The sequence below is a fragment of the Melanerpes formicivorus genome, unplaced genomic scaffold, assembly GCF_026170545.1.
Source record: "Melanerpes formicivorus ecotype bairdi unplaced genomic scaffold, bMelFor1.0.p_v2 SCAF_76, whole genome shotgun sequence".
Taxonomy (NCBI): domain Eukaryota; kingdom Metazoa; phylum Chordata; class Aves; order Piciformes; family Picidae; genus Melanerpes; species Melanerpes formicivorus.
The window spans coordinates 2,672,741-2,697,191 of record NW_027142428.1 but is presented as its reverse complement, the minus strand read 5'-3'; the positions used below and the strand labels follow the sequence as shown (position 1 = coordinate 2,697,191).

Sequence of the window (24,451 nt, the reverse complement as noted above, 5' to 3'; positions counted from 1 at the left end):
TGGGAGTGGGAAAGACGGCAGCAAACGAAGATCCACCAGCTCCTTCCCCTCCCATGCAGCAGCAGCCTCTGCTGTGCTCCCTCACCAGCTCCAGAGCTTCTGGGGCAGAGCTGTCCCATCAAAGCTTGACTCATGCCTGCACCATGCTTTCGAACATCCTGCTCCAATCCTTCAGGCCAAGGCTCCTGTCTGCTGGCCTCTCGCCCTGCCTCAGGGACGGCAGCACACGGCGTCACCCACGAGCACCGCGGGATCTGGTTGCCCGCTCTGCCCCGCACCGTTTCCCCCGGCTCTGCTGGGAGCAGGCTGGAAGCGGTTGGCAGAGCCCATTGCTGCAGCGCTCCCAACGTCTGCTGGAAGTGGGGCGAGCTTTACATCTCCGTTGAGACGCCCACCGGCCTGTTCTGCAGAGCTCTGTGATTCATCGATAGCCACTTAGTGCAGCTCCAGCCTCTCCGCATCCCCAGACGTGGCATTTCTCTAACTCACATGGGCTGCGCCTGCTGCTCTCACACACCTACAGGGACAGCTGTTCCCTCGCAGCCACTTTCCTCACGGTGCCATCCTGATGGAGAGGCTCTCAGCGCCCCTGTGGCACGTGTGTCCGTGTGGCACGTGCTGCCTCCGGGTGAGGCGCGGCTTTGGTGCGGCTTTGGGGTGGCTTTGGCACGGCTTTGGCGCAGCGGGGTTGATTGGCTGAGTGGCTGGCTCATAATCCCCCTTCCCAGGGGACAAGGGCTTGCACACCACTGTCATCACCCGGGCAGCCACACGTGGCTGTGTGGTGCAGTGAGGAACGACGAGGAGGATGGAGGTTGGGAAGGGTGGCAAAGCTGGTGAAGGGTCTGGAGGACAGGGCTGGTGAGGAGCAGCTGAGGGAACTGGGGACGTTTAGTCTGGAGGAGACTGTCCAGAGGGGAGACCTCATTGATCTCTGCAACTTAGAATCATGGAATCACAGAAACATTCAGGTTGGAAAAGACCTTCAGCATCACCAAGTCCAACCGATAGCCCTACTTGACGAAGTTCACCCCTAAACCATAGCCCCAAGCACCACATCTGAACAACCTTTAAACACATCCAGGGTTGGTGACTCAACCACCTCCCTGGGCAGCACATTCCAATGCCTGACCACTCTTTCTGTGAATATTTTTTCCCTACTGTCTAGTCTAAACCTACCCAGTCATAACTTGAGGCCATTCCCTCTTGTCCTATCACTAATTACCTGGGAGAGGAGACCAGCATCAACTGCCTGAAATGAGGTTGGAGCCAGGTGGGTGTTGGTCTCTTCTTAGTATCCGGTGATTGTATGAGAGGCAATGGCCTGAAATTATGCCAGGGAAAGTTTAGGTTGGGGATTAGGAAAGATTTCTTTGCTACAAGAGTGGCCAGGTATTGAAACAGGCTGCCCAGGGAGGCAGTGGAGTCACCATCCCAGGAGGTGTTCAACAAAATCACAAACATGGCACTTTGGGACGTGGCTTAATGGTCATGGTGGTGTTAGCTTGATGGTTGGACTTGATGATCTTAGAGGTCTTTTCCAACCAAAACAATTCTGACTCTACTGTCCAAACCTCTGTGCCCAGCAAGATCATGGAGCAGATACTTCTGAAGGCTTTGCTAAGGCTTATGGAAAATGAGGAAGAGGTGATTGGTGGTACTCAACAAGGCTTCACTGAGGGCATGGCAGGGAGGTTGCAACGAGATGGTTTTCAAGGTCCTCTCCAACCCAAACCATTCCAGGATTCTATCATAAAGGCTCTTAATGGATGAAAGGCTGGTGGAGAGCCTGGGCAGGCCTGCAAGCCCTTTGGTTAGGGATGCAGGATCTATATGCCAGTTCCTGGTGAGATGGGGTGTCTGTGGTAACCAGCTCTCCCTTCAGAAGTGACCTGCAGCCAGGTGGGAGCTTGCAGGCTGTATGAGGTCAGCATATCCCTGCAGGTGGAATGAATTACCTCAGAGCTCTGCTGTCCAGTGAGGAGGATTTGCTGTAACTCTGTTTTTTTCTCAGGCTCAGCCTGGGCAGTCAGAGCTCTCTGTGCCAAACACTGCCTCAATGAGTTTATTAATTCATAGAATCCATAAAATGGTTGGGGTTGGAGGGACCTTAAGGATCATCTACTTTCAACCTCCCTGCCATAAGCAGGGACACATTCCACTAGTCCAGCTTGCTCAAGGCCCCCTGCAACCTGGCTTTGAACACCTCCAGGGAGGGGGCATCCACAACCTCCCTGGGCGACCTGTTCCAGTGTCTCCCCATCCTCACTGTAAAGAATTTCTTCCTAATCTCCAGTCTAAATCTTCCAGCTCAAAGCCATTGCCCCTCATCCTAGCACTTGTAAAAAGTCATTCCCCAGCTTTCTTTGAGGCCCCCTTCAGGTATTATTAGGTTGCTTATTGTAAAACCTTGGCAAAAGCTTTCACCATCAGATGTGCTGAAATCCTACTGGATCCACTCATTTCCCACCAGATGGGCCTTATTAAGAGATGTCTCACTGCTAACCACATCTGACAGCTCTTTGAATCCCTTCCCTGCTCTGCTCTCTGCGTTCTGAGCAAGGCAGCAGCCTGAGCAGAGAGCCAAGGGCGTGGGCACCCCAGATTTGCTTTGTGCTCTTTTCCTTCTACCTCCCTTTCTCTGCTGGAGGCACCCAGCTGCACCCAGGTGGCTGCAATGAACTAGATCAGGCTGCCCAGGGTCACATCAAGTCTGATCCTCTCCAGGGATGGGACCCCAACTGCATCCCTGGGCAACCTGTTCCTATATTTCACCACTCTTGTTGTGGAGAACTTCCTTCTGCTGTCCAGCCTAACCCTACCCAGCTCCATTGCCCCTCATCCTATCAGCACAAACCGTTCTAAACAGTCCTTCCACAGCCTTCCTTTAGGCTTCTTTCAGATATTGAAATGAAGCTCTAAGGTAACCCAGGAACCTTCTCTTCCAGGCTGAACAGCCCAAATTCTTTCAGCCTGTCTTCATAGGGGTGGTGCTCCAGCCCTCTGAGCACCCTGCATTTCAAGTGTGCAGCCATCCCTGGTGCTTTCTGATGCTAGCTTCTGATGCTCTGATGCTATGATGCCACCCCTCTCTGAGCCATTGCATCGTCACTGTGGACATCATATTCTGCAGACTCAAGGCCGTTCAAGGAGAAACAGAACAGGGATGATATTTAGCAAAGCACCCATGGGTGCTCTGATTCAGCCTATAGACTGCTCTTGGTTACCCAGCTACTCCCACCTGAGTTTCCTCAGCCCACACTGAATGTAGGGGCTCGGAGGGAGCCAGTGCCTCACAGGCTCTGTGATACCTGGTCACCATCTGAGCATGGGGTCCTCCTCCACCCTCTAGGGGAATGCTGCTTCACTCACATCCCTGACTCACTAGCATCATCCTTCCCTGACATCAGGCTAGCTCCACGCAGGAGAAGGGCTTGGCCAAGTGCTGAGCAGTCTTGGAGAGCTGCTGCTGGCACTGCTGCACGCATTCCCTCTGACTCCATCGCTGCAGCCCTCGCTTGCTGCCTGCAGACTCTCCTCGATGTGCTATGCCAGCCCCATAGGTTCCAAAATCACAAATATTTCACCCTCCACAGTGTCACCCTGCCTAAAACTCATACTCCAGGGGAGAGCCAGGTGGTTTGGTCTCCAGGCACAGGAGGTGGGGAGTGGGTCAGCTGGCAGGAAGCAGCAGACATGCTGTTAGTGTAGATGAGATGCTGTTAGTGTAGATGAGATGCTGTTGTTGCAGATGAGATGCTGTTGTTGCAGATGAGATGCTGTCACAGTACACCCCAGGCAAGGGAAAGGTCTGCTAAGGTGACACCAAGTTCTTTGGAGAATACACAGTGATGAAAGTGGTCAAGCAGCTGAGTGGGCAGCTGTCCTGCCCTGCCCTGCTGTGGGCTGGGCATTGCTGGGCACAGGAGTCCCACCACAACCCCCCAGGACACCTCACATCACCATGACAGTAGCTGGGAAGGGGACAGCTGGGCTGCACTGGTGTGTCCTAGCTCAGCATCTGAGAGCCTCTCAGGGGGCATCCCATCCCTGCCATGCTTTCTCATTTCCAGCCTGACCTGCTGCTCTTCAGCTCACCGCCACTTAGTATAATGCTGGCCACCACCAGCGGGCAGGAGCAGGAGAGCGCTTCCTCCTCCATGCCCATCCCCAGGGCGCTGCTGCCAAGCAAAATGAAAGCTGTAAATAAAACAATCCTGGAAATTTCTCAAGGTTTTTGTTGGTTTTTTTTCTTTCCCTTTGGAATTTACCACCTTTCCTCTGGGAAGTGAGAAGAAACTGGCAGAGGGTGGAGGGCGAAGGGTGGAGGGCGAAGGGTGAAGGGCTTTCTGAACAGCCCAACTTGTCTTTGGTGTAAGAGCTGGGGACAGAGGGAGCCTGGGCTTATTTTAATTGTATCTTGACTGCAGTGCTCATTACTCAGAGCCCTAATGGGCTCTGTGGTTCCCATCTGTAATCACACGTTCAGTAACATGAGTTATAATTGCCAGGGATTCCTTCTCCCCTACGTAACAGAGCCCGGGCAGGGAGGTGGTACTACAACTGAATTAGCATCAAACCTTGGCATTGCCTTGGGTCAACATTTCAACATTAAATTAATCAGAGTGCAAGCAAGAAAAGAGCTGATCAAAATCCCCCAAAGGATGAAAAGACACCTCTAAGCTTTCTTTTGCTTGTTGAACTGAGTAAAGCATCCTCTTCCCTTTGGGTGACTGTCTCAAGGGAAAGAAGAGATCATAGCATCACAGAATCAATGGTTTAGGTTGGAAGGGATCATAAAGATCATCTAGTTCTGAACCCCCTGCCATTGCCAGGGACACTTCCCACTAGACCATGTTGCTCAAGGCCTGTCCAACCTGACTTTGAACACCTCCAGGGAGGAGACATCCACAGATCACTCATTTTGGCTGGGTGTTGATAACAGTTACAGCATGGGAGGGAGCTTACTTTCCTCCTCTGTGCTTCACCACAGCCCATCACTGGGGGCCAGTAGATACTCTGAGGGGATACTCCTCTTCCCTGGGCACAGATGACATCAGTGCTGCCATCTCTCCTAAAACTGGCATCAGTCTGGATACTCCTGGGAGTCTGGGGAATCCTGGGATGCAGGAGTGTGGCCATCAGGTCAAGAGAAGTTTCTTCCTCCTCCACTCTGTGCTGGTGAGGCTTCACCTGCAGTACTGTGTCCAGTCCTGGGCTTCCCAGTTCAAGAAGGCCAAGGAACTACTGGAGAGAGTCCATTGCAGGGCTACTGAGATCATGAAGGGTCAGGAACATCTTTCATATGAGGAGAGTCTGAGAGACCTGGGACTGTTTAGCTTGGAGAAAAGGAGGCTGAGAGGGGATCTTATTAATGCTAACAAATATCTAAGGGGTGGGTGTCAGGAAGATGGGGACAGACTCTTCTCAGTGTCCCCAGTGACTGGACAAGAGCTAATGAGCATAAACTTGAACATAGGAAGTTCCATCTGAACATGAGGAGCAACTGAGCAACCTGATCTAGTGTGAGGTGTCCCTGCCCATGGCAGGGGGGTTGGAACTAGATGATCCTTGAGGTCCCTTCCAACCCTAACAGTTCTATGATTCTATGATTCTTTACTTTTAGGGTGGCAGAGCACTGGAACAGGCTGCCCAGAGAGGTGATAGAGACTCTGTCTCTGGAGACCTTCAAACCCCTGCTTGAATGTGTTCCTGTGTGACCTGCTTCAGGTGATCATGCTCTGGCAGGGGGGAGTGGACTTGATGATTTCCAGAGGTCCATTCCAACCCCTACCATTCTGTGATTTGGTGATTCCATCATCCTCAGCATCCCAGCCAGAAGTCTGAACCCATCTCTCTGGGGTGGCAGGAAGGAGGTAGGGAAAGTGAGGCTGGAACTGGAGGGATCCCAAGTGTAGAGCAGGAACGTGACATGGGAGCAGCAGACGAAGCGTAGCTCTAGCTGTGGATCCTGCTGCTCTCTGCTTGTTCCTCTCCAGAAGGCTTGGTCTCATCCACCTCTCTCTCCTGCTCCTGCTTTTTGAAGTTGGGAGAGCAACGTAAGACGGCTGGCGTCTCTAATTAATGTAAATATAGCAAAACATAAATAATAGACATGCCTGAAATAGTGTCACCCCCCGAGCAGGCATAGTCTCTGCGTCATGGAAAGAAAATAAAAATGCTTTTTTATCTGGTTTTGTTGTTTGTTTGGGGTAGGGGTTTTTGGTGCTTTGTTCCGTTCCTTAGGAAAGAGCCAAAGGGGAAAAAAAGCTGAAGGGACCGAGGTACAGGACGGGGGGTGGGGTGGGGTTAAAAAGCCGCAGGGATAGGGACAGGGAATTGGGGACAAGGATGGGGAAAGCCCTTTCGCTCTAGAGGGGGTGGGAAATTATAATAAATGAGTGGAAAAGCCGCTCCCCCCATCCCGGCTACTCCCCGCCCCGGCGCTCGGCTCTCAGCGCTCAGCGCCGGGGCGGAGAGCAGCCGAAGGCGGGGAGCGGCTCCGCCTGCCTCATCTCGGCGAGGCTGGGAACCGGCAGCCCCGGAGCCAGCACCGGAACCGACCTGGCCGCTGCCGATGGCACCGCTCTGCCGACACCAAGTAAGGGGACAGCGGTGGGCTGGGGACACGGGGTGGGGTACAGGCAGAGGGGGGAGAAGATGGCTGCTAGCGAGCCTTTAAGGCAACCAGGGGTGGCTATGAGGTCTTCACTGGTGTCTCACTTTGTGTTGGGTCTCAGCTATGTGTGGTAGAAGAAGACACCTTTCCGATGCCCCCAGAGCTCAGTTGTCCCGCCAGCTTGCCAGGTGGGGAAAGCGCAGTAAGGGTCATTTCTCATTAAGTGAAAAAAAATTTGCTTTGGAGGGCAAGGAGGACCAAGGGAGGTGCTCAGCATGTCTTGGCCTCCGGGAAAAGGCTAGTTGCAACTCGTTCTGCAGGTTGTTTCAGGAGATGGAAGGTGGGGGGAAGAAGATATTTCAAAGCTGTGGAAAGCAGCATTACCCCATGCAAGGTGCGGGGAACCCGGGGGACTGTAGCAGGAAGCCCTGGGTTTGTAGGGATGAAGTGATGGAGACTGGAGCCCAGGCAGGATCCCAGTCCCTGGGCTGAAGGGCTAGCCCCTGTGTGTGCCCCATCCCATCTCTGCCCCGTCGTCTTCCCCTCTGCCTTGTGGCACGGGAAGGAGCATTTCTCCTAGACAAGCTCTGGGCTGGCTAGGAGCTGCTGGAGAGGTGGTGCTTTAGCAGGGGGTTTGGACTAGATGATCTTTGGAGGTCCCTTCCAACCCCCACCGTGCTGGGACTCTGTAGTAAAGGGATGGGTCTTGCTCAAAAGGTGTCCTGCTAGCTTGTTCTCAGCCTGCTCTCAACTCAGCCAGCAGAGCAATTCTCTAAAAAGGCAACAGTTGTGAAGTTGTTGGTGGCCTCAGGGTGTGAGCTGAGCTTGTCCTGGTGCTGGAGGGCTGACGGAGGAGAGTGGTGTGAGCTCCAGGGGGGCTGTGCTGTGTCCTTGCTGTCCCCACGCTGCTGAGCTGAACTAAGCTCTGCTAGCTCCTGTACAGGAGCTGGTACATCCACAGCCTGCCCAGAGGGCCACCATGGCCACCCTCCTCCTCCCATATCACCACCCAGTTGTGTGGGAGAGACCAGAGGCAGCCATGGTGGTGGCAGATGTTTGTTCTCCCCAGATTTGCCAGTCCTCTGAATACAGCAGCCGGGGAGAGGGGAGCAAAATGCTGCTTGCTTGCTGCTTACAGACTGCAAGGGAAGGACACCTGTGCAGCTGGAAGCAGGCACGGCAGCCCAGCAAGGTGCTCCTGCCAGATGTGTGCACATCAGATTTCAGTTTCTGTACTACCAACCATCTCTGTGTTTGCTGGACTGCTGCTCAAGGTGAGGGAGTGGGCAGCTGGCACCGCACATTGAAAAGCAGCTAGTCCAGGTGGGAAGGAGCATCTCTCCTCCAGTGGGAGATCTCAGGGCTGGAGTGTGCAGGCTCACAGGCAGCTGCCTGTATGGGTGCTGTGGCTACCCCTGCCAGCATCTTTCATTGCTCTGATGCTGCAGGGGTGCTGGGCACCCAAAGCAATGCTGGTGCAAAGTACCTGAGCAGTGTGCCTAGCTCAGCAGGATGGGCGAGGGGCTAGGGAAAGTGTAGGGAGCTCCAGGCAGGGAGAGTGGGAAAAGCAGATCCTGAGTGTCCTCTCGGACTGGCAAAATGCAGAAAATTGCCTTCTCCTCTCACTGCAGAAAATAGTTTGAGCGTGACTTGGTTGGGTTTTGTTTGCTGCAGTGGGACAGGAGGGATTTACACTCCACCCACCGCCTCGGGGGCCTCTCCCCAGTCCCAACACAAAAATAGGCTGATCTTTCCAAAAGATGAGGCGGGTGTGCTGAAAAATGCCATTCCTGCAGGCACCCACCACGCTCCTGCCCCACCAGAAGATGTTGGAAGTGACTTTCAGTGTGCCTGGCCAGGGGTGCAGGGAAGGGCCCAGCTTTGGGCCATGCCATATCCATGCCCTGGTCAGGGAGCTGCAGCCTCTGTGTGTACCAGTGTGTGCATGCAGAGCAGGAGCTTCCTCTCCTTGCTTCATCCTCTGAAGCTCAAGGAGCCAACGCTTTTCCTTCCCAAAAGGTATCTGAAGCAGAAACCTCCTGCAGGCAGGGCACGCGCTGGCAGCCCATCTGCACGCTCCTGCGGAGCTGGACGAAGGCTGGAGGCTCTGCGGGAGAGGCTGCTCTGCTGCCAGCTCCTGGACGCTGCCAGCCCACCACTCATGCTTGCTCTGCCCGGCTTGGGCAGTGTTAGGGCTCCATTGCTGCTTCCAGTCCCAGAGAGGGCAGGTGGGGTGCCAGTGGAACAAGCCCTCCCAAACCCGTGGCGAGCCCCATGGCACTGCACTGCGTGCCAAAGGAGCAGTGCAGGGACTTGGGCACTGGCCCTCAGCAGCACCCGGCAGCCAGGCCCTGGCGGTGAGGCTTATGGGCAGGGGTGGCTGTGTGGAGAAGCAGCTCCCCTGCCCTCCCAGGAGCCCCCAGCTCTGGACACTGGGGATCCCTGTGGGTATCCCATTCTCAGGGATATCAAGACATGCCCTCTGCCCACATCTTGACCATGCTGCTGCCTGCCCAGGCCTCACTTGCCAGCAGGGACTGGCCCATTGCCAGCTCCAGCCTGGCATCTCCCTTGTTGACGTGAATGTTTCAGGCTGTACATGGCTCGGCTCTGGCTCCCACTGAGGTGTGCCTCTCCCTGCACCGGCTCTGCTCCCTGAGGCACCTCCTTCATCACCTTCACCCAAGCCTGGGACTGGCAGTGTGCTCTGTGCAGCGGCCCTGGGGGGCTCTGGCACCACTTAATCCCTCAGGAGGGTTTGGGAGGCACTTGGAGTGCTCCTGGCTTCCCGCTCTCCATCCTACCCCAGGCACTTCAGCCACCCTGAGTCACGCTGCGCTGCCGGTGCTGGCGGAATGGCAGAGCCCACGCGCGTGGCTGGCAGGCAAGGAGTGAGGAGGGGGAGAGGGGCCGTGTCCCAGGGAGGGCTTTCAGGCAGGGTAATCCAGTGTTATTTGCAACACTAGCAGGGGAGCTATTTATAGCAAGGTAAATTTGATTTAATAGAACATAATTTGCCACTGACAATTCAGAGAGCGGCCAAACGAGCAGCAGCTGGATTCCTAAGGAGGCTTTTTTCTGCCTTTCCTGAGATCTGAGGCTGACGTGCCAGAAGTGGCATTTGTTATTCCAGCAATTGCTGAGGGAAAGCCCCTGGGGATGGCCCAGTGCTTTGCTTTCCTTCTCTCGCTTCTTGTTGGGGCCAGTTCTCTTTACAGTCCTTATCAATGATCTGGACAAGGGGATCGAGGCACCCTCAGTAAGTTTGCAGACGACACTAAGCTGGGATGGAATGTTGATCTGCTGGAAGGTAGGAAGGCTCTACAGAGGAACCTGGCCAGGCTGAATCAATGAGCCAAGGCCAATGGGATGAAATTCAATAGGGCCAAGTGTTGAGTCACAACAACTCCATGAATGCTCCAGGCTTGGGGCAGAATTGCTGGGAACTGCCCAAGGACCTGGGAGTGATGACTGACAGCAGGTTGAACACAAGCAAGCAGTGTCCCAGGTGGCCAAGAAGGCCAGCAGCATCCTGGTCTGGATCAGCAATAGTGTGGCCAGCAGGACCATGGCAGTGATTGTCCCCCTGTACTCAGCACTGGTGAAGCCACACCTTGAGTACTGGGTTCAGTTTTGGGCTCCTTAGAACCCAGTGTGTCCAGAGAAGGGAAACAAAACTGGTGAAGGGTCTAGATAACAAGTCTGGTGAGGAGCAGCTGAGGGAACTGGGGTTGTTTAGTGTGGAGAAGAGGAGGCTGAGGGGAGACCTCGTTGCCCTCTACAGCTTCCAGAAAGGAGGTTGGAGTAGAGTGGATATTGTTCTCTTCTCCCTAGTAACAAGTGAAAGGATGAGAGGAAATGGCCTCAAGTTGCCCCAGGAGAGGTTTAGCTGGGACATCTGAAGAAACTCCTTCACTGGAAGGGTTCATAGATTCATAGCATACTATGTTGGAAAGGACCTCGAGGATCATCTAGTCCAGCCTTTCAGGGTAAGAATATAGTTTAAACGAGGTGGATCAGCACTGATCTTCAACACAATGGCTCTAAAGCCCTGTAACAGGCTTCCCAGGGAGGTGGTTGAATCCCCATCGCTGGAGGGGATGTTTCAAAACAGAGATGTGGTGCTGAGGGACAGTGGTTTAGCACCAGCCTTGGTAGTTGTATGATGGTTGAACTTGATGATCTTACAGGTGTTTTCCAGCCAAAATGCTTCTCTGATTCGCTGACCTGCCGTGAAAAGAAGCAAGGGATGGTTTTATTTGCCATCAGTCATGGAAGGACTTGATGAATCCGGACTCAGTCAGGCAGCTAGAGCTAGCTAGGTCCCACCCTCTGCCTTTTCTTCTTAGGGCTGAACTTGCTTTGTTTTCTTAGCCTTTCCTTGTATAAATGTAAGACAAAAAAAATTTAAAAAGATTCAGGTCTCAGAGGTACCTCAGGAGAAACCTTTCATCCTGGAAAGCTGCAGACACCCTGTTCCTGCTTGTCCTTTCCCCAAGATGGAAATCCCCAGGAAACCAGTGTCAGTGTGGGAAAACATCGGGCAGGTTTTTTCTAGCCCTGAAACTGTTGTGTCCAGCCTGTCTGGCCCCAGTTGGTGGCATGGGGACAAAGAACTGCCAAGAGGAAAGAGCTGGGATGGCCACAGGCTGGAGGCAAGTTGCCAGGGGGTTGGCAGGGCTGCAGTGAGGGTGTGGAGATGACATATTCCTCAGGATTCTGTGTTGTCCTCACATGAGTGACCCAAGGGCAGAGCAGTGCAGGTTTATGGCATTGTACCCTGAAGTCCTGGGCCAGCTGTTGCCCCATGGGTCTGGGCAGGAGCAGGAGAGGCATCATGGAATCATAGAATTGTTTCAGTGGGAAAAGACCTCTGAGATCATAAAGTCCAAGCATCAGCCTAAAACCACCTTGGGGGATCCCCAAGGCCCTGCCAGTTCAACTCTGCTGCCAGCAGCCTCAGAACCATGTTGAGCTGTGGCAAGTAAGTCCCAGGCCGTGGGACAGGATTGCCAAGGAGAAAGCCCCAGAAGCACTGCACCCCAGAGCTGTCCTCTGCTAACAGAGAGAGTTGAGAGGGGCAGGGGATTTCCTGGGCAGAGGCATCTGCCCAGTTCTTAGAGAACATCCTCTTAGCAGGGCACAGTTTCATACTAGGCAAAGTTTGCTTCAAGGCAAATTCCCCCCTGCCCATCAACTGGCCCCACATGGCACAGGGCTGGAGCAGGTCCTGGCAGTGGAGCAGGGTGTGCTCTGATCTGCAATGCCCAGCAGCTCTCAGGGGGGTCATTCAGCAAGTGTATGCCTCGGCTTTGGTGGGCTTCTCTCCAGATGTGCAGTCACTCTCCATGGCTGAAGAACACCTCATGTGCCACACAGCCAGGTGCTTAGCCCTGCACTGCTTGCCCAAGTGTCACTGTCCTCCTACTAGCCCCAAGGAGGGGTTTGCAGCACTCCATCCTCTGCCAACACTGGGATTAGTCTGTGTGCCATGGCTCAGGGAGATGGTGGAGTCACCATCCCTGGAGGTGTTCAAGAAATGTGGGGACATGGCACTTCTGGCCATGGTGTAGTGATCATGGTGGTGTTAGGTTGATGGTTGCTGATCTTAGAGGTCTTTTCCAACCTAAACAATTCCATAATGCTATGATTCACTGTGGCTGGAGTTAAAGCTAAAGTAACATTAAAAAGAATTGGTTTTGCTGGGAAGTGAGCAGCAGTGCTCCCCATGTTGCATTCCTAAAACCCCATAAAGGTGGTCACATCTCCTTGCCCCTTCTGGGGCTGCCCTGTGTGGCTGAGCTGAAGAAGGTTTATCCCCCAGAGACCATCTGTGGGGGGAAATCCTGAAGATGAGGGGTTAAGTGCATTCCACTGCTGCATTCCATGTGCCACTGTCCCTGGGGACACCAGATGGTATTGGTGTGGCATGTGGGACCTGGTAGACCAGAAAGACTCTCACTTAGTCATACTTTTTCCAGTGAATGAAAAAGTGCTGTGGGCAGCCCAGCCAGCCACCCAGGGCATGGATACCCCCTGAGCATTACCCCAAGTTGTGTGGTTCTTCCCAGCTCACTCATGCTTTGCTTTCTCCAGTTCATCAGCTCAGACTGGAGGAAACTGGGAGCCAACATTTAGCAGGGGGATGGCTCTATAATTGAGATCAAACTGCTGTAATCCACTCCTTGAAGAGCAACCACCTTGAAGGGCAGCTACCCTTGCCCTCCACAACCAATTTGCTTAAGTGAAGATGCTAATAAATGTTAAAGCCTGCAGACGGATGGGCTCGAGAGGGCTAATTGCTTGGAAGCTCTCTGACACTTCCTCGGTGGTGCAGGTTTTTCCAGCCCAAGCAGGCTCCCTCTCACCCTGTTTTGAACATAGATTTTAATTGGTGGTGTTTCTCAGTGACAGAGCCAGCTAAAGGTCACCAGCAGCTTTGGAGATGGAGCCAGGAGCTGGGAGTTTCCACTCATTCAGATCCCCTGCCTGCAGGCACTGCGCCTTCTCTAATTAATTGTGTCCTTCCTTCTGCTCTCATCACGCTGCCTTTCCCTGGAAAATGCAGGGGGTAAATAAGGCAACAAGCTCCTTTCTCTGCCCGTGGTGTCCCCCTTGCCCCTGCTGAGCCACATCCTTCAGCCATCATGAGCTGTGGCTGCTGCAGGTGGCACCGTACTGCCTCCACGGCAGAGAGGGTCCCCTGAGGGTGCCAAGCCCCAGAGAAGGTTGGATGGTGAGATGCTCTGTGTCCCTCCTTGCCCTCACCCCACTTTTTGCCAGACCCTTGCTGTGGCTGGAGGCTCCCCTTTCTAGTCACGTGGACCAGGGGTCCCCCTCTGCTGTGGTGGGGAGCCCTCCCCATCTGGCAAAGCAGCCTTGTGCCCCATTCCAAGCTCACGCACCCTCATCAGCCCCCACAGCCCCAAGTGCTGCAGGTGAGTGACTCCCTGAGGGCAGCCATGGCAGGACACCACTGATCCCCTCCTCTCTTTCTGTCCTTACTCTAGGGAGGAAGGTGCTGACCCAGTGCTTTGAAGCTCTGAGATTCGCTTCTTGGGGGCTCAGCAGGATGGTGCCAGCCAGCTAAGAGCCTGATGCATCCCTGGCAGCGCTGCTGTGACTGAGTGGTCAGCTGGGACCTGCAGCACGCCAGCTGGCACAGCGAGCACCGTGGCTCGTGGCCCTGCCTTGGGGCCCTGTGCCTGAAGATGGGCGATGGTGGCTGGATCTCGCTCAGCCCCACTGAGTTTGCCCAGCTCCAGCAGTACACAGACTGTGAGTACCCTGTGGCCTCCACACCCCGCTCCTGGAGACGGGATTTGTTGATCTGTGCTGGGCTGGGGTCTCACACATCCTTCCTGTCCCCCTGGAGATCTAGATTCACAGATTGCATCGGGTTGTAAGGGACACTCAAAAGTCATCTTGGCCAACCCCCTGCAGTCAGCAGGGATGCTTGCAACTAGATCGGGCTGCTCAGGGTCACATTAAGTCTGATCCTGAATGTCTTCAGGGATGGGACCTCAAACACATCCCTGGGCAACCTGTTCCAATATTTCACCACTCTTGTTGTGAAGAGCTTCCTTCTGCTGTCCAACCTAAACCTACCCTGCTCCAGTTTCAAACTGTTGCCCCTGGTCCTGTCACCACAAGTCCTTCTGAACAGTCCCTCCCCAGCCTTCAGTTAGGACCCCTTCAGATATTAAAATGCAGCTCTAAGGTCTCCCTGGAGCCTCCTCTTCTCCAGGCTGAACAGCCCCAGTTCTTCCATCCTGTCATCATAGAAGAAGTGCTCCAGCACTTTGATAATTTTCATGGACTACTCTGGACCTACTCCAGCAGAGCCATCTAGGTGGCTTCGTGGATTTTGGATGGAGAGGATGGGAGGGTCCCTGCCCCGCAGTGCTGGCTGATGGGGTGTGACAGACAGAGAGGGGTCTCCGTGCCTGCGTGCTCAGGAGGATTTCTCTGAGCACAGCCTCCCGGCTCTGTGGGCTGCACAGATGAGCGTGCCTGGGTCCCTCCGCAGGCGGCCGGCGCCCACGTCTGTGAGCGCAGCTAAATGCCAGCGCGGAAGGCAGGAAGGCTTTGCCCAAACACGCCCAGCGCCGCCACCGCCCGCCTCGGGCTGCCAGCCCGCTGCAGTAATCTCACTGCTTTTGCAGAGTGAGCCTCTCCTGCAGCTCCTGCCAAGAAGAGCAGGCTGGTGGTGATGCTGTGGGGTCCTGGGATTGTAAACAGCTGGGGAGGGAGCCAGGGGTCCAAACTCAGGTCCTCGAGGTCCTGCTTGCTAGAAAGCCAGCATGCAGGCATGCTGGTTGTGGCAGGTGGTGGAGAAGTGGTGCAGCCCAGGGAGGGGAATGGGTACATGTTACTCCTGGGGAGATTCCCACTGGACACCAGAAGGAAATGTTTCCCCATAAAAACAGTCGGACACTGGAATCATCTGCCAAAGGAAGCAGTGGATTCCCCTGCACTGGACAGTTTTAAGACTCAGCTTGACAGTGTGCTGGGCCATCTCATTTCAACACCATTTCCTAGAAAGGTTGGACCAGATGATCCTTGGGGTCCCTGCCAACCTGGCATTCTGTGATTCTGTGAGGTGCTGAGAGCAGGGCAGAACGGGCAGGAAGTCCATCCAGGACTGCAGGATGGAGGCAGAAGGGGTTTACAATCTCAGGGGTATCACTTTGTAGGGGCAGCATGGCTCTGGAGGTGAGCTGGGTCCTGCAGCTGTGAAGGAGAGGACTGGGAGTCAAATGGGGCCCCCATGAGCCCCCCATGGGCTGTGTTCAGGGCTGCTGTGCATTGTAGGGGAAGATGAGCCTGGTGTGCGCTGGCAGCCTAGGGAGATGCAGTCTCCCTGTCCAAACAGCCCTGTGTAAGCTGCCCCCAAGCCCCTCTCCCCCTGCCAGGCATCCCAGTGCAGGTGGGCTGGCAGAGCTGCGGGCAGAGGCATGTGTGCAGCGTTCCTGCTGCATCTCTTCCTGCTGCTCCAGAGAGAGTGGGTGCTGCCTTGGTGACTCACAGGCACACAGCACCATCTGCGGTGCCCAGCCCAGAGCGCGCCTGGCGCTCCCATCGCCTGCGTCCAAGTGTGGGGAGCAAGGCTGCAGCAGCAGCTGCCCCCTCCCTGGGAGCCTCACAGGTCCTCCCACAAGTCCTCCCCAGCCCTGCAGCCAGCAGACCCCTCACTGGGCACACGCTGGCCCCTGGCTGTGCTCTGTGACCCTCAGACCTGCCCCAGGTATCCCAGGCGGTTGTGGGTCAGTGTCAAGCTCTGTGCTCAGTGGAGGGCTGGGGGAGCAGGAGCCAGTACAGCCCCTTGCTTGGGGAGAGGATTTCACAGCAGCTAACGGGGCTGTCCCGTCCAAGAGCCTTGTTCAATGGACATGCACAGAGATACCTCTGAAGGTTAGGGCTTACCATCCCCTCCATTTGATCTTTTTTTACCGTTTTCCCCCTATTTATGAATTTTGGAAGGACCAGTGCTCCTCCAGACATTCAGCTTGGAGGACACCCAGCCTAGGGAATGCCTCCTAAATGCCCTGGAAGCTGACACTGAGCAATACCAGAGGTGCTCATCCCCTGGAGGCAGCCAGCCCAGAGCAGGGTCTGGGGATGAAGTGGGTTGCCAAGGGGGTGTCAGCAGGAGACATCCACCCAAAACCTGTGCTGAGGGCCAGGACAGGGACAGCCAGGCTTGGTGCTCAACATTGCTCCAGCTGGGACTGGGAGTGGTTTTGGCTTCCCTTGCCCAGCCCATGGTTTTGCCCTTGGTCTGCCATTATTTTAGCTCAGACAGGAGGAAGAACCCACCAGTATAACATCTGCAGGGACAGCCGGGCATGGGTGTCCCCTTCCCAGGCAAGGAAGGAACCAGAAACTCTATATTCAGCGGATAAACTTCTCTCCACCATCTTGCTGGTGGTCTAATGGTGAAGAGGACTTGTTGGCACCATGCTCAGCATGATGCCTTTGTCTCCACAGACTCCACAAAGAAGCTCAAGGACGTCCTGGAGGAGTTCCACGGGGACGGTGTCCTCTCGAAGTACAACCCTGAACAGGTATGGCCCTGTCCCCTCCAGCCTGCCTCCAATCTGCTGGCAGCTCCCAGACCCCCCAGCTCCCCCAGCCCACATTCCCCAGCTGAAAGCAGCTGGGAGGAGGCAGGGCTGGCTGGCTGTTTGCTCCTCACCAGGGCTCTGCTCCTGGGACTGGGAAGGATGCTCTCACAGGTGGGAGCATGTTCCAGCCGCATTGCCTCTGGCCATCCTGGGGACCAGGCTTGCTGTGAGCCCATCCCACCCCATCCCAGCAGCACTGCCAGGACCCCATGGCCGTGCTGCCATCCCGCGCTGGCTGCCGGCTGCCTTGCTGAGAGCATTCTGGGGCATCTGCTTGCCAGGCAGGAGCTGAGAGGGATTTTCTCTCTCCTCCAAAAGCAAATGAATTTGCTGTTGCTGGCGTGGGGACAAGGGACTGCCCTGTGCCTTTGTGCTCTCGCCTGGGGAAAGCTGGGTTGTTTATTCCAAGCCATGCTTTCAGAGAGCTCTTAGTGTGCCAGCAGGAGAGAGCCTTTCACAGGGGCCATAATCACCAGAAAAGAGGCTAAACCAAGAAAAATCAGAGGGCTGGATGCAGCGGCGAGGGGCAGCAAAACTACCTTGCTCTTCAGGGGCACCATGGGACCCTTGCTGCAGCTGAGGCACAAAAACCATCGGGGCAGCAACGTCTGGATGTGATGGGGATGCTCAGTGGGGAAGGAGAAGGTGAAGAGACCTCAGGAGAATGATGGCCCCCAAGTGCTAGGGGATGGACCAGAGGATCCTGCTGCTCTGTGCCCTGCCCTGGGAAGGCAGGAGACTTCCCGGGCACTGCTTGTTAGATCTTCTGCCTCCAACACCCCTGGCCTTCTTTGGCCATGCCAGAAGGTCTGTGTTTAGTTCCTCACCTGTTTGCCCAGAGCTGAGTACCCATCAGTGCCTGCTGCCCTTGCAGTGAGCTGCCCACCATGCAGGGGTCTGCAGACCCCCAGGCAGGCAAGCTGGCTGCTGCCTGCCACCGGTGAATCCTGTCCTGCTGCAGCTCTGCTCTTCCTTGCCCTGCCACTCCCCAGCTCCTGTCCCAGCTCCTGCAGCTCCCACCTCTGACTCAGACACCACTGGCGTGTCTCTGCTGCACTCCTTCCAGCCTCCAGCCAGACCTGGGGATTTCTGGCCTCTGGATCCCTTCAGGTTATGTTCCACCACTGAGATCTGGGAAGCTGGCAGTTTTGGGGAGGGTTCTGTAGATGGTGTGCCCCGTGAGGAGGAACCAGGGCACAGGGCTCACAACACTGCCAGCAGCTCAGCACCACCACAGCATACTCAGGGAATCTCTATCCTTCTCCTCTGTCCCCCCGCTCCCAGCCTATTGACTATGAGGGATTTCGCCTCTTCATGAAGACCTACCTGGAGGCAGATGTGCCTGAGGAGCTTTGCCAACACCTCTTCACCTCCTTCAGGCGTAAGATATGCCAAGCCTCCCCCGAGGCCCAGCGCCAGAGCACTGGCATCTCGCAGCTCAACAACCTTGGTGAGCCAGCCCTGGCACCCAGCCAGGCATGCCGTGGCACAGCAGTGTGTCGGGCTCACTCCTACAGCACCCTGTGGGGACAAAGGTTGTGGGGTGGCACCTCCTGTGGGTAACATTGGGGTCAGCACACTGATAGATGGGCTCCCCAGGGCTCTGTGCCACGCCAAGGTGGAGAGGGCTTTTCCCAGGGGGAGGGACTCACAGGGCATCGTTACACTGATTCTGCTGAGCATTCAGAGCCTGAGTCACTGTTGATGTCATCTGCATCCACACAGGAGTGCCCCTGTCACAGGTACCAGTGTGGGCACCCAGGGCAGGGAATGTGTGCCAGGCACCTGGCTTCTGCTTCACCCAGCCCCGGTCCCAGGGGATTTGAGACATCTGCTGAAAGGTGTAACCTGCAAAAGAATAGGGAGAACCCTCCTGGGGTTCTTGGTTGTCATGCTGGGGAATGATAGCAGGGGACCATATCCTACCTGCCTGGTCTCAAGCACTGTGACAGCCTAGGACAGAAGCATGCTAGTAGCTGTTGCACCAGGCAGGAGGGTGAGGGGCTGCCTGCAGTGCCCCTTGGAGAGCCCTGGGGCTTGGGTGCCAATCTACTTTGGGATTAGCAAATGGGATCTCCAGGTGAACGACTGGCAGTCAGGCAGGGTTCATTGAGTAAGGAGTTTGCCAGGCACAGGGACTCTGGTGTCACACTGGCAAGGGGAATCTGTCTGCATTGCAGGGATCAATGGGAAAATGCTCCTAAGTGCCCTGGGACGACACACTGCCGAGCCCAAGAGCTGTCAGAGCAATGCAGCTGAGCCACTGCCAGCATCCCTCACCCCAGCATCAATCCCCAACACCTCCCCCAGCTGGTCCAGATCATCCTCCCAGAAGTCCACCACTGGCACCCTTTCTGCTCACAACTCCTCAGGCTCTTCAAAGATCTCTGGGTCCCTGATCAGCCCTCAGTCCTCAGGTGAGCTTGGCTCGAGGGGACGTGGGCAGTGCCAATGCCTTCCTGGTTTCCCAAGCTGTGGAACTGCTGGTGGTGCAGCTGGTCAGGAACCCGGTGCAGTGGAGGTGACCTTCCAAACTCTGTGGGTTTCTGGTGTCTTGACATCTTTGCTTTGCAAACCGAAGCCACCCCACAGAGCCCCTGCCCATCAATGTCTCCATTACCTGGCTGCAGCTCCCAGTGAGGGGGGATTGGAGCGGTGAGTCACAGCTGCCACCAGCCCAGCTCCTGCCAGCACCGACGAGGGGAGTGCTAGGCAGGGTCCCTCTGCCAGGAGCAGCCATCTGCTGCAGGCTGCCGGCAGCATGGGCGCCCGCCAGCGTGGGCTGTCCTGGCAGCCCCCTGAGATGCTACTGCTGCCAGACGAGTTTCTCGCTCCTTCTGCCTGGGTGCTAGGCACCAGCAAGGCACATCCACGTGGGCTCCCACCACTCACCCTGCCCACGTCTGCAGTGCCAGAGGTCTGTGCCCCAGGAACCAGCTGGCAGTGTCCAGCCCTGCTCCTGCCATGGCACCCAGCCCAGTGTCCCCTTCATGTGTGCAGTTCTGCTCTTATGATGGCACCCAGCCCAGTGTCCTCTTCGTGTAACCAGTCCTTCTCCTGTACCCAGCCTTGCCCCCTCTGCACCTTGCCCACCCCATTCCAGATGGGTCCCTTTGAGCCCCATGTCTCAGCTGGGGACAGCTCCTTGTTCCTCTGTGCCTGGCCTTCATCTTCCTGTGCCTGCCTGCAGGCGTGAGGAGCATGGAGAAGAGGTTACCCTTCAGCCTTCGGAAGAGCCACGGCTCAGTGAAAGCCACTCCCCCACCGCCACCCACCCCGCTGGCCCAAGTGGTCCATCTGAAGGACATTGTCTGCTACCTGTCCCTGCTGGAGAGGGGACGAGCAGAGGATAAGCTGGAATGTAAGTGAGACCCTGGGGCCATGGGATGCTGGTTATGCCTGATGGAGGGGGACCAGTGGCTGGAGTCATTGCCCGGGATGGATTTGCCCAAGTTGAGGCACAGGGCTAGGTGCTCCTGCTCAGATTTGTGGCAGACACCTTACAAGCACTTGGGAAACCCTCTCACCATCTCCTGCCTGCCAGCACCCATGTCCAGTGGCGGGGCACCCAACAGGGCCATGGCTTTGCTCCCATATCCCACAGTCTGCTATGGGCTCAGGTCACATCTTTCCTGGGTGAGCTGGTGTGATGCCACTCCCTTCCCACAGCCCTGGTCACCCCAACACTGAGCACTGGCTGCCCAGTGCCCCTGGGCTCTGACCAGCAGCTGGCTTCTCCTCTCCCTGCAGTTATGTTTCGCCTCTATGATACCGATGGAAACGGTCTCCTGGACAGCTCGGTAAGCCCTCCTCGGGGGAGGAAGGAGGGAAGGGAAAAGACAAGGGAAGAAGGAAGGAAGGAGAAAGCTGCCCAGGGAGGTGTTGGGAGTCACCATCCCTGGATGTATTTAAAAGGCACATGGATGTTCTGCTGAGGGACATGGTTTAGTGGCAGTGGCTTAACAGTCATGGTGGGGTTGTGAGCTCTAGGCGAGAGATTGGACTTGGTGATATCAAAGGTCTCTTCCAACCTCATCAGTCCGATGATTCTATGATTGCTTCTATGATTCAATGAGGAAGACAGCAGCATTTGCTGCAGAGTTGGACTGTGGGGCTGGGGGATGCATGCCAGCTCTGCAGCATCCAGCAGCAGCTGGAGAACATCCACCCACCAGCAACTGCAGCTCCACATCAGGTCACGGCGCTTCAGAAAATGCGAAGTCGTGCGCAGCCCCCACCCTGGGGGGTGGGTTTTCTGTCCTTTGGGCATCTCCCTCTGAAACTGTTGCAAAGAAATATCTGTTGTGTCAGAGCAGCTTTTCTGAGGGGAAACCCTCTGCCCCTCCATCTTCTGGCAGATTTTGATAAGAGAAAGCAGCAGCCAGCACCCCCGGAGAAGTGGGGAGTTGCTGGCCCTTTGTGTGAGCGGGGCCTCAGGGCAGCATTGGGTGTACTGGGTCGTGGACATGGTGTGTCCCCCGTTGTGGGGTGAGGCTGGACATCTGGGCTACTCGTGCCCAAAGCCACCCCTAGGTGCCAGGCACTGTTGCCATCTTTCTGTGCTCAGGAGCTGGATCGGATCATCAACCAGATGATGCATGTGGCTGAGTATCTGGAGTGGGACTCGGCTGAGCTGAAGCCTGTGAGTGGTGGGACCGGGGGCAGCTGGTGTGTGTGGGGCACAGCTGAGGCTGATAGGAGGCATCACCATGCCATCCTGTTCCACACCTCCTCCAGATCTTGAAGGCCATGATGGAGGAGATCGACTATGACCACGATGGGACTGTGACACTGGAGGAGTGGATCCGGGGTGGCATGACCACCATCCCCTTGCTGGTCCTCCTGGGGATGGAGACGGTGAGTGCTTGCAGGGGAGTATCAGCCCCATCCTCACCACATCCAGATGCCCTGCATGCTCCCAGAGGAAGGACTGGGGGCTGGCAGCAGTGGCAGAGGAGGGTGGTGATGGAGGGCATGCAGGGACCACGAGTGGGTGGTGATGGGAGGCATACAGGGACCACAGGTGGGTGGTGATGGAGGGCATGCAGGGACCACGGGTGGGTGGTGATGGGAGGCATACAGGGACCACGGGTGGGTGGTGATGGAGGACATACAGGGACCACGGGTGGGTGGTGATGGAGGGTGTGCATGGACCACAAGTGGGTGGTGATGGAGGACATACAGGGACCACGGGTGGGTGGTGATGGGAGGCATACAGGGACCACGGGTGGGTGGTGATGGAGTGCATGCAGGGACCACGGGTGGGTGGTGATGGAGGGTGTGCAGGGACCACGGATGGGTGGTGATGGGAGGCATACAGGGACCACGGGTGGGTGGTGATGGAGGGCATACAGGGACCACGGGTGGGTGGTGATGAGGGGTGTGCAGGGACCACGGGTGGGTGGTGATGGAGGGTGTGCAGGGACCACGGGTGGGTGGTGATGGAGAGCATACAGGAACCACGGATGGGTGGCAGTGGAGGGCGTGCAGGGACCACGGGAGGGCACCCTACACCCGGCAATGCTTCCCTGGTGACAGGGTGATAGTTCGCAGGGAAAGTCCAGGGTTTTGTGCCCCGGTGCCTGTTGTGGTGCTCACTTCTGACAGAACGGTGCGGGGCGAGGCGGGAGGGATGGCTTCCTGGCAGGAAGATTCAAGCAGATAGGGAGTTTGAAGCAGTGCCTGCAGAGCACTCATGCCTGGTTGTGGTGGCCTGGCCCCAGATGTGGAGTCATCTTCCTGTCAGTCATCAGCAGAGCATCCCTGTGGCCAGACCTTGCTGAGGGACCATGAGAAGCAGGATCTCAGTGCCAGGAGCTGGACATACCCAGGCAGCAGGGATCATAGAATCCTATAATCAGGATGTCCAGGGGAACACCAGGGAGAAGGGGAGCAGGGGCAGCCCATGATCCCCCCGGGACTGAACTCCCTGTGACAAGCTGGAGACTTTCATGGGGCAAAAGGCTGATATAAATGTCAGGTTGATCAGGCAGTGATTGCCCCTTTTGCCCTCCACTCTCCTGCCCTGCAGAACGTGAAGGATGATGGCCAGCATGCCTGGAGGCTGAAGCACTTCAAGAAACCTGCCTACTGCAACTTCTGCCGCACCATGCTGCTGGGGGTCCGCAAGCAGGGCCTCTGCTGCTCCTGTGAGTCCTGGCCCATCACAGCCCCCAGGCTGGCTGCTTCCACCCCATCCCAGTGCTCCAGGGAGGGGGACCGGTTCCCATCAATGCTGAGCCCTGTGGGTGCTGCAGGGTGAGCAGGGAGGAGTCAGAGCCTGTGCTGGGGAGTGACAAAAGCTGATGAAAGGTCTGGAGAACACCTGGTGAGGAGCAGCTAAGGGAAATGAGGTTGTTTAGCCTGGAGAAGAGGAGACTGTGGGGAGACCTCATTGCTCTCTGCAACTCCCTGAATGGAGATTGGAGTGAGGTGGGGGTTGATCTCCTCCTTAATATCATGAGATAGAATGAGAGGAAATAGCCTGAAAGGCCAGGAAAAGTTTAGCTGGATATTAGGAAAAAATCCTTTCCTTCAAGAGTGGTCAGGAACTGGAGCAGGCTGCCCAGGGAAGTTGTGGAGTCACCATCCCTGGAGATGTTCAGAAAACATGTGGACGTGGCACTTGGAGACAGGGTTTTATGGCCATGGTGGTGTTGGGTTGATGGTTGGACTCAAGGATCTTAAAGGTCTTTTCCAAGGAAAACAACTCTATGATCCTGTGATTCTATGATTCTATAATGCTGACCACCTTCTTCTCTCCTGCCAGTCTGCAAATACACCGTCCATGAGAGGTGTGTGTCCAAAGATATCGCCTCCTGCATCAGCACCTACATGAAATCCAAGAGAAACACCAGTGTGAGTAGGCAGCCAGCATGTCTCTGCGTCAGCAGGTCTCCTGAGGAGCCCTCTCTGAGGCAGCACAACCAGCAGCAGCTGGGCTATCAATCTCCTGCTCTGGTCCCTCATGGCTTTTTCCCCTGGGAATTTTCCCATCAGGTCCTGGGCAGCAGCTCAGGAGCATTCCCAGCATGCAGAGCCTGTCAGGGCAGGCTCCATCCCCATCCCCTAGGGACTCACCAGGACCCCTAACTGCAAGGTTTGCCGTGGTTGCTGGTATAGGATGGGTGTCCCTGCTGTGCTTTGTGGAGCAGCAAGGGGAGAAGGTGGCCACGTGAGGGGTTTGTTTGGATCAGTCAGCATTCCTGCATGGCCAGCCACCCTCTCAAATCACAGTGCAGCTCAGCAGAGAGGAAGTGCCCGTGGGCCAGTGGTTGCTGTGCCCACAGTGCCCCCCCTCCATGTCTTGCAGGTGATGCAGCACACCTGGATCGAGGGCAACTCCCCTGTCAAGTGCGACAGATGCCACAAGAGCATCAAGTGCTACCAGGGCATCACTGGGCTGCATTGCGTCTGGTGCCAAGTCACTGTGAGTACCAGGTGTGGGCAGCCTGGGAGCCCCCTGTGATGCCCTCTGCACAGCCAGTGCTGGGTGAGATGGGGCTCCCAAATGGCCTGGTGTCCGCTGCCCAATACCCCTTCCTGTGACCCCTGCAGCTCCACAACAAATGTGCCTCCCACGTGAAGCCAGAGTGTGATGGGGGCCCGCTGCGGGACCACATCTTGCTGCCTTCCTACATCTGCCCGGTTGTCCTGGTAAGTGGCCCCCTCCTTGCTGCTGGGCAGGGTCCCGGTGGGAGGTGGC

The 24,451-nt window shown here is 56.0% G+C and overlaps 1 protein-coding gene across 1 annotated transcript in view; it reads left to right on the top strand.

The window, feature by feature from the left end:
- The first annotated feature begins 6,490 nt into the window (after positions 1-6,490).
- LOC137454139 (diacylglycerol kinase beta-like) overlaps positions 6,491-24,451 on the top strand; it is a 33,530-nt gene continuing 15,569 nt past the window's right edge. Inside the window, exons 1-13 of the mRNA XM_068164065.1 lie at positions 6,491-6,601; positions 13,630-13,897; positions 16,610-16,686; positions 18,031-18,196; positions 18,927-19,163; positions 19,937-20,107; positions 20,497-20,546; positions 21,314-21,388; positions 21,484-21,603; positions 22,778-22,895; positions 23,516-23,604; positions 24,059-24,175; positions 24,304-24,402. Coding sequence (XP_068020166.1) covers positions 13,831-13,897; positions 16,610-16,686; positions 18,031-18,196; positions 18,927-19,163; positions 19,937-20,107; positions 20,497-20,546; positions 21,314-21,388; positions 21,484-21,603; positions 22,778-22,895; positions 23,516-23,604; positions 24,059-24,175; positions 24,304-24,402 — 1,386 coding nt within the window. The 5' untranslated portion in view covers positions 6,491-6,601; positions 13,630-13,830. The remainder of the gene's footprint in view (positions 6,602-13,629; positions 13,898-16,609; positions 16,687-18,030; positions 18,197-18,926; positions 19,164-19,936; positions 20,108-20,496; positions 20,547-21,313; positions 21,389-21,483; positions 21,604-22,777; positions 22,896-23,515; positions 23,605-24,058; positions 24,176-24,303; positions 24,403-24,451) is intronic.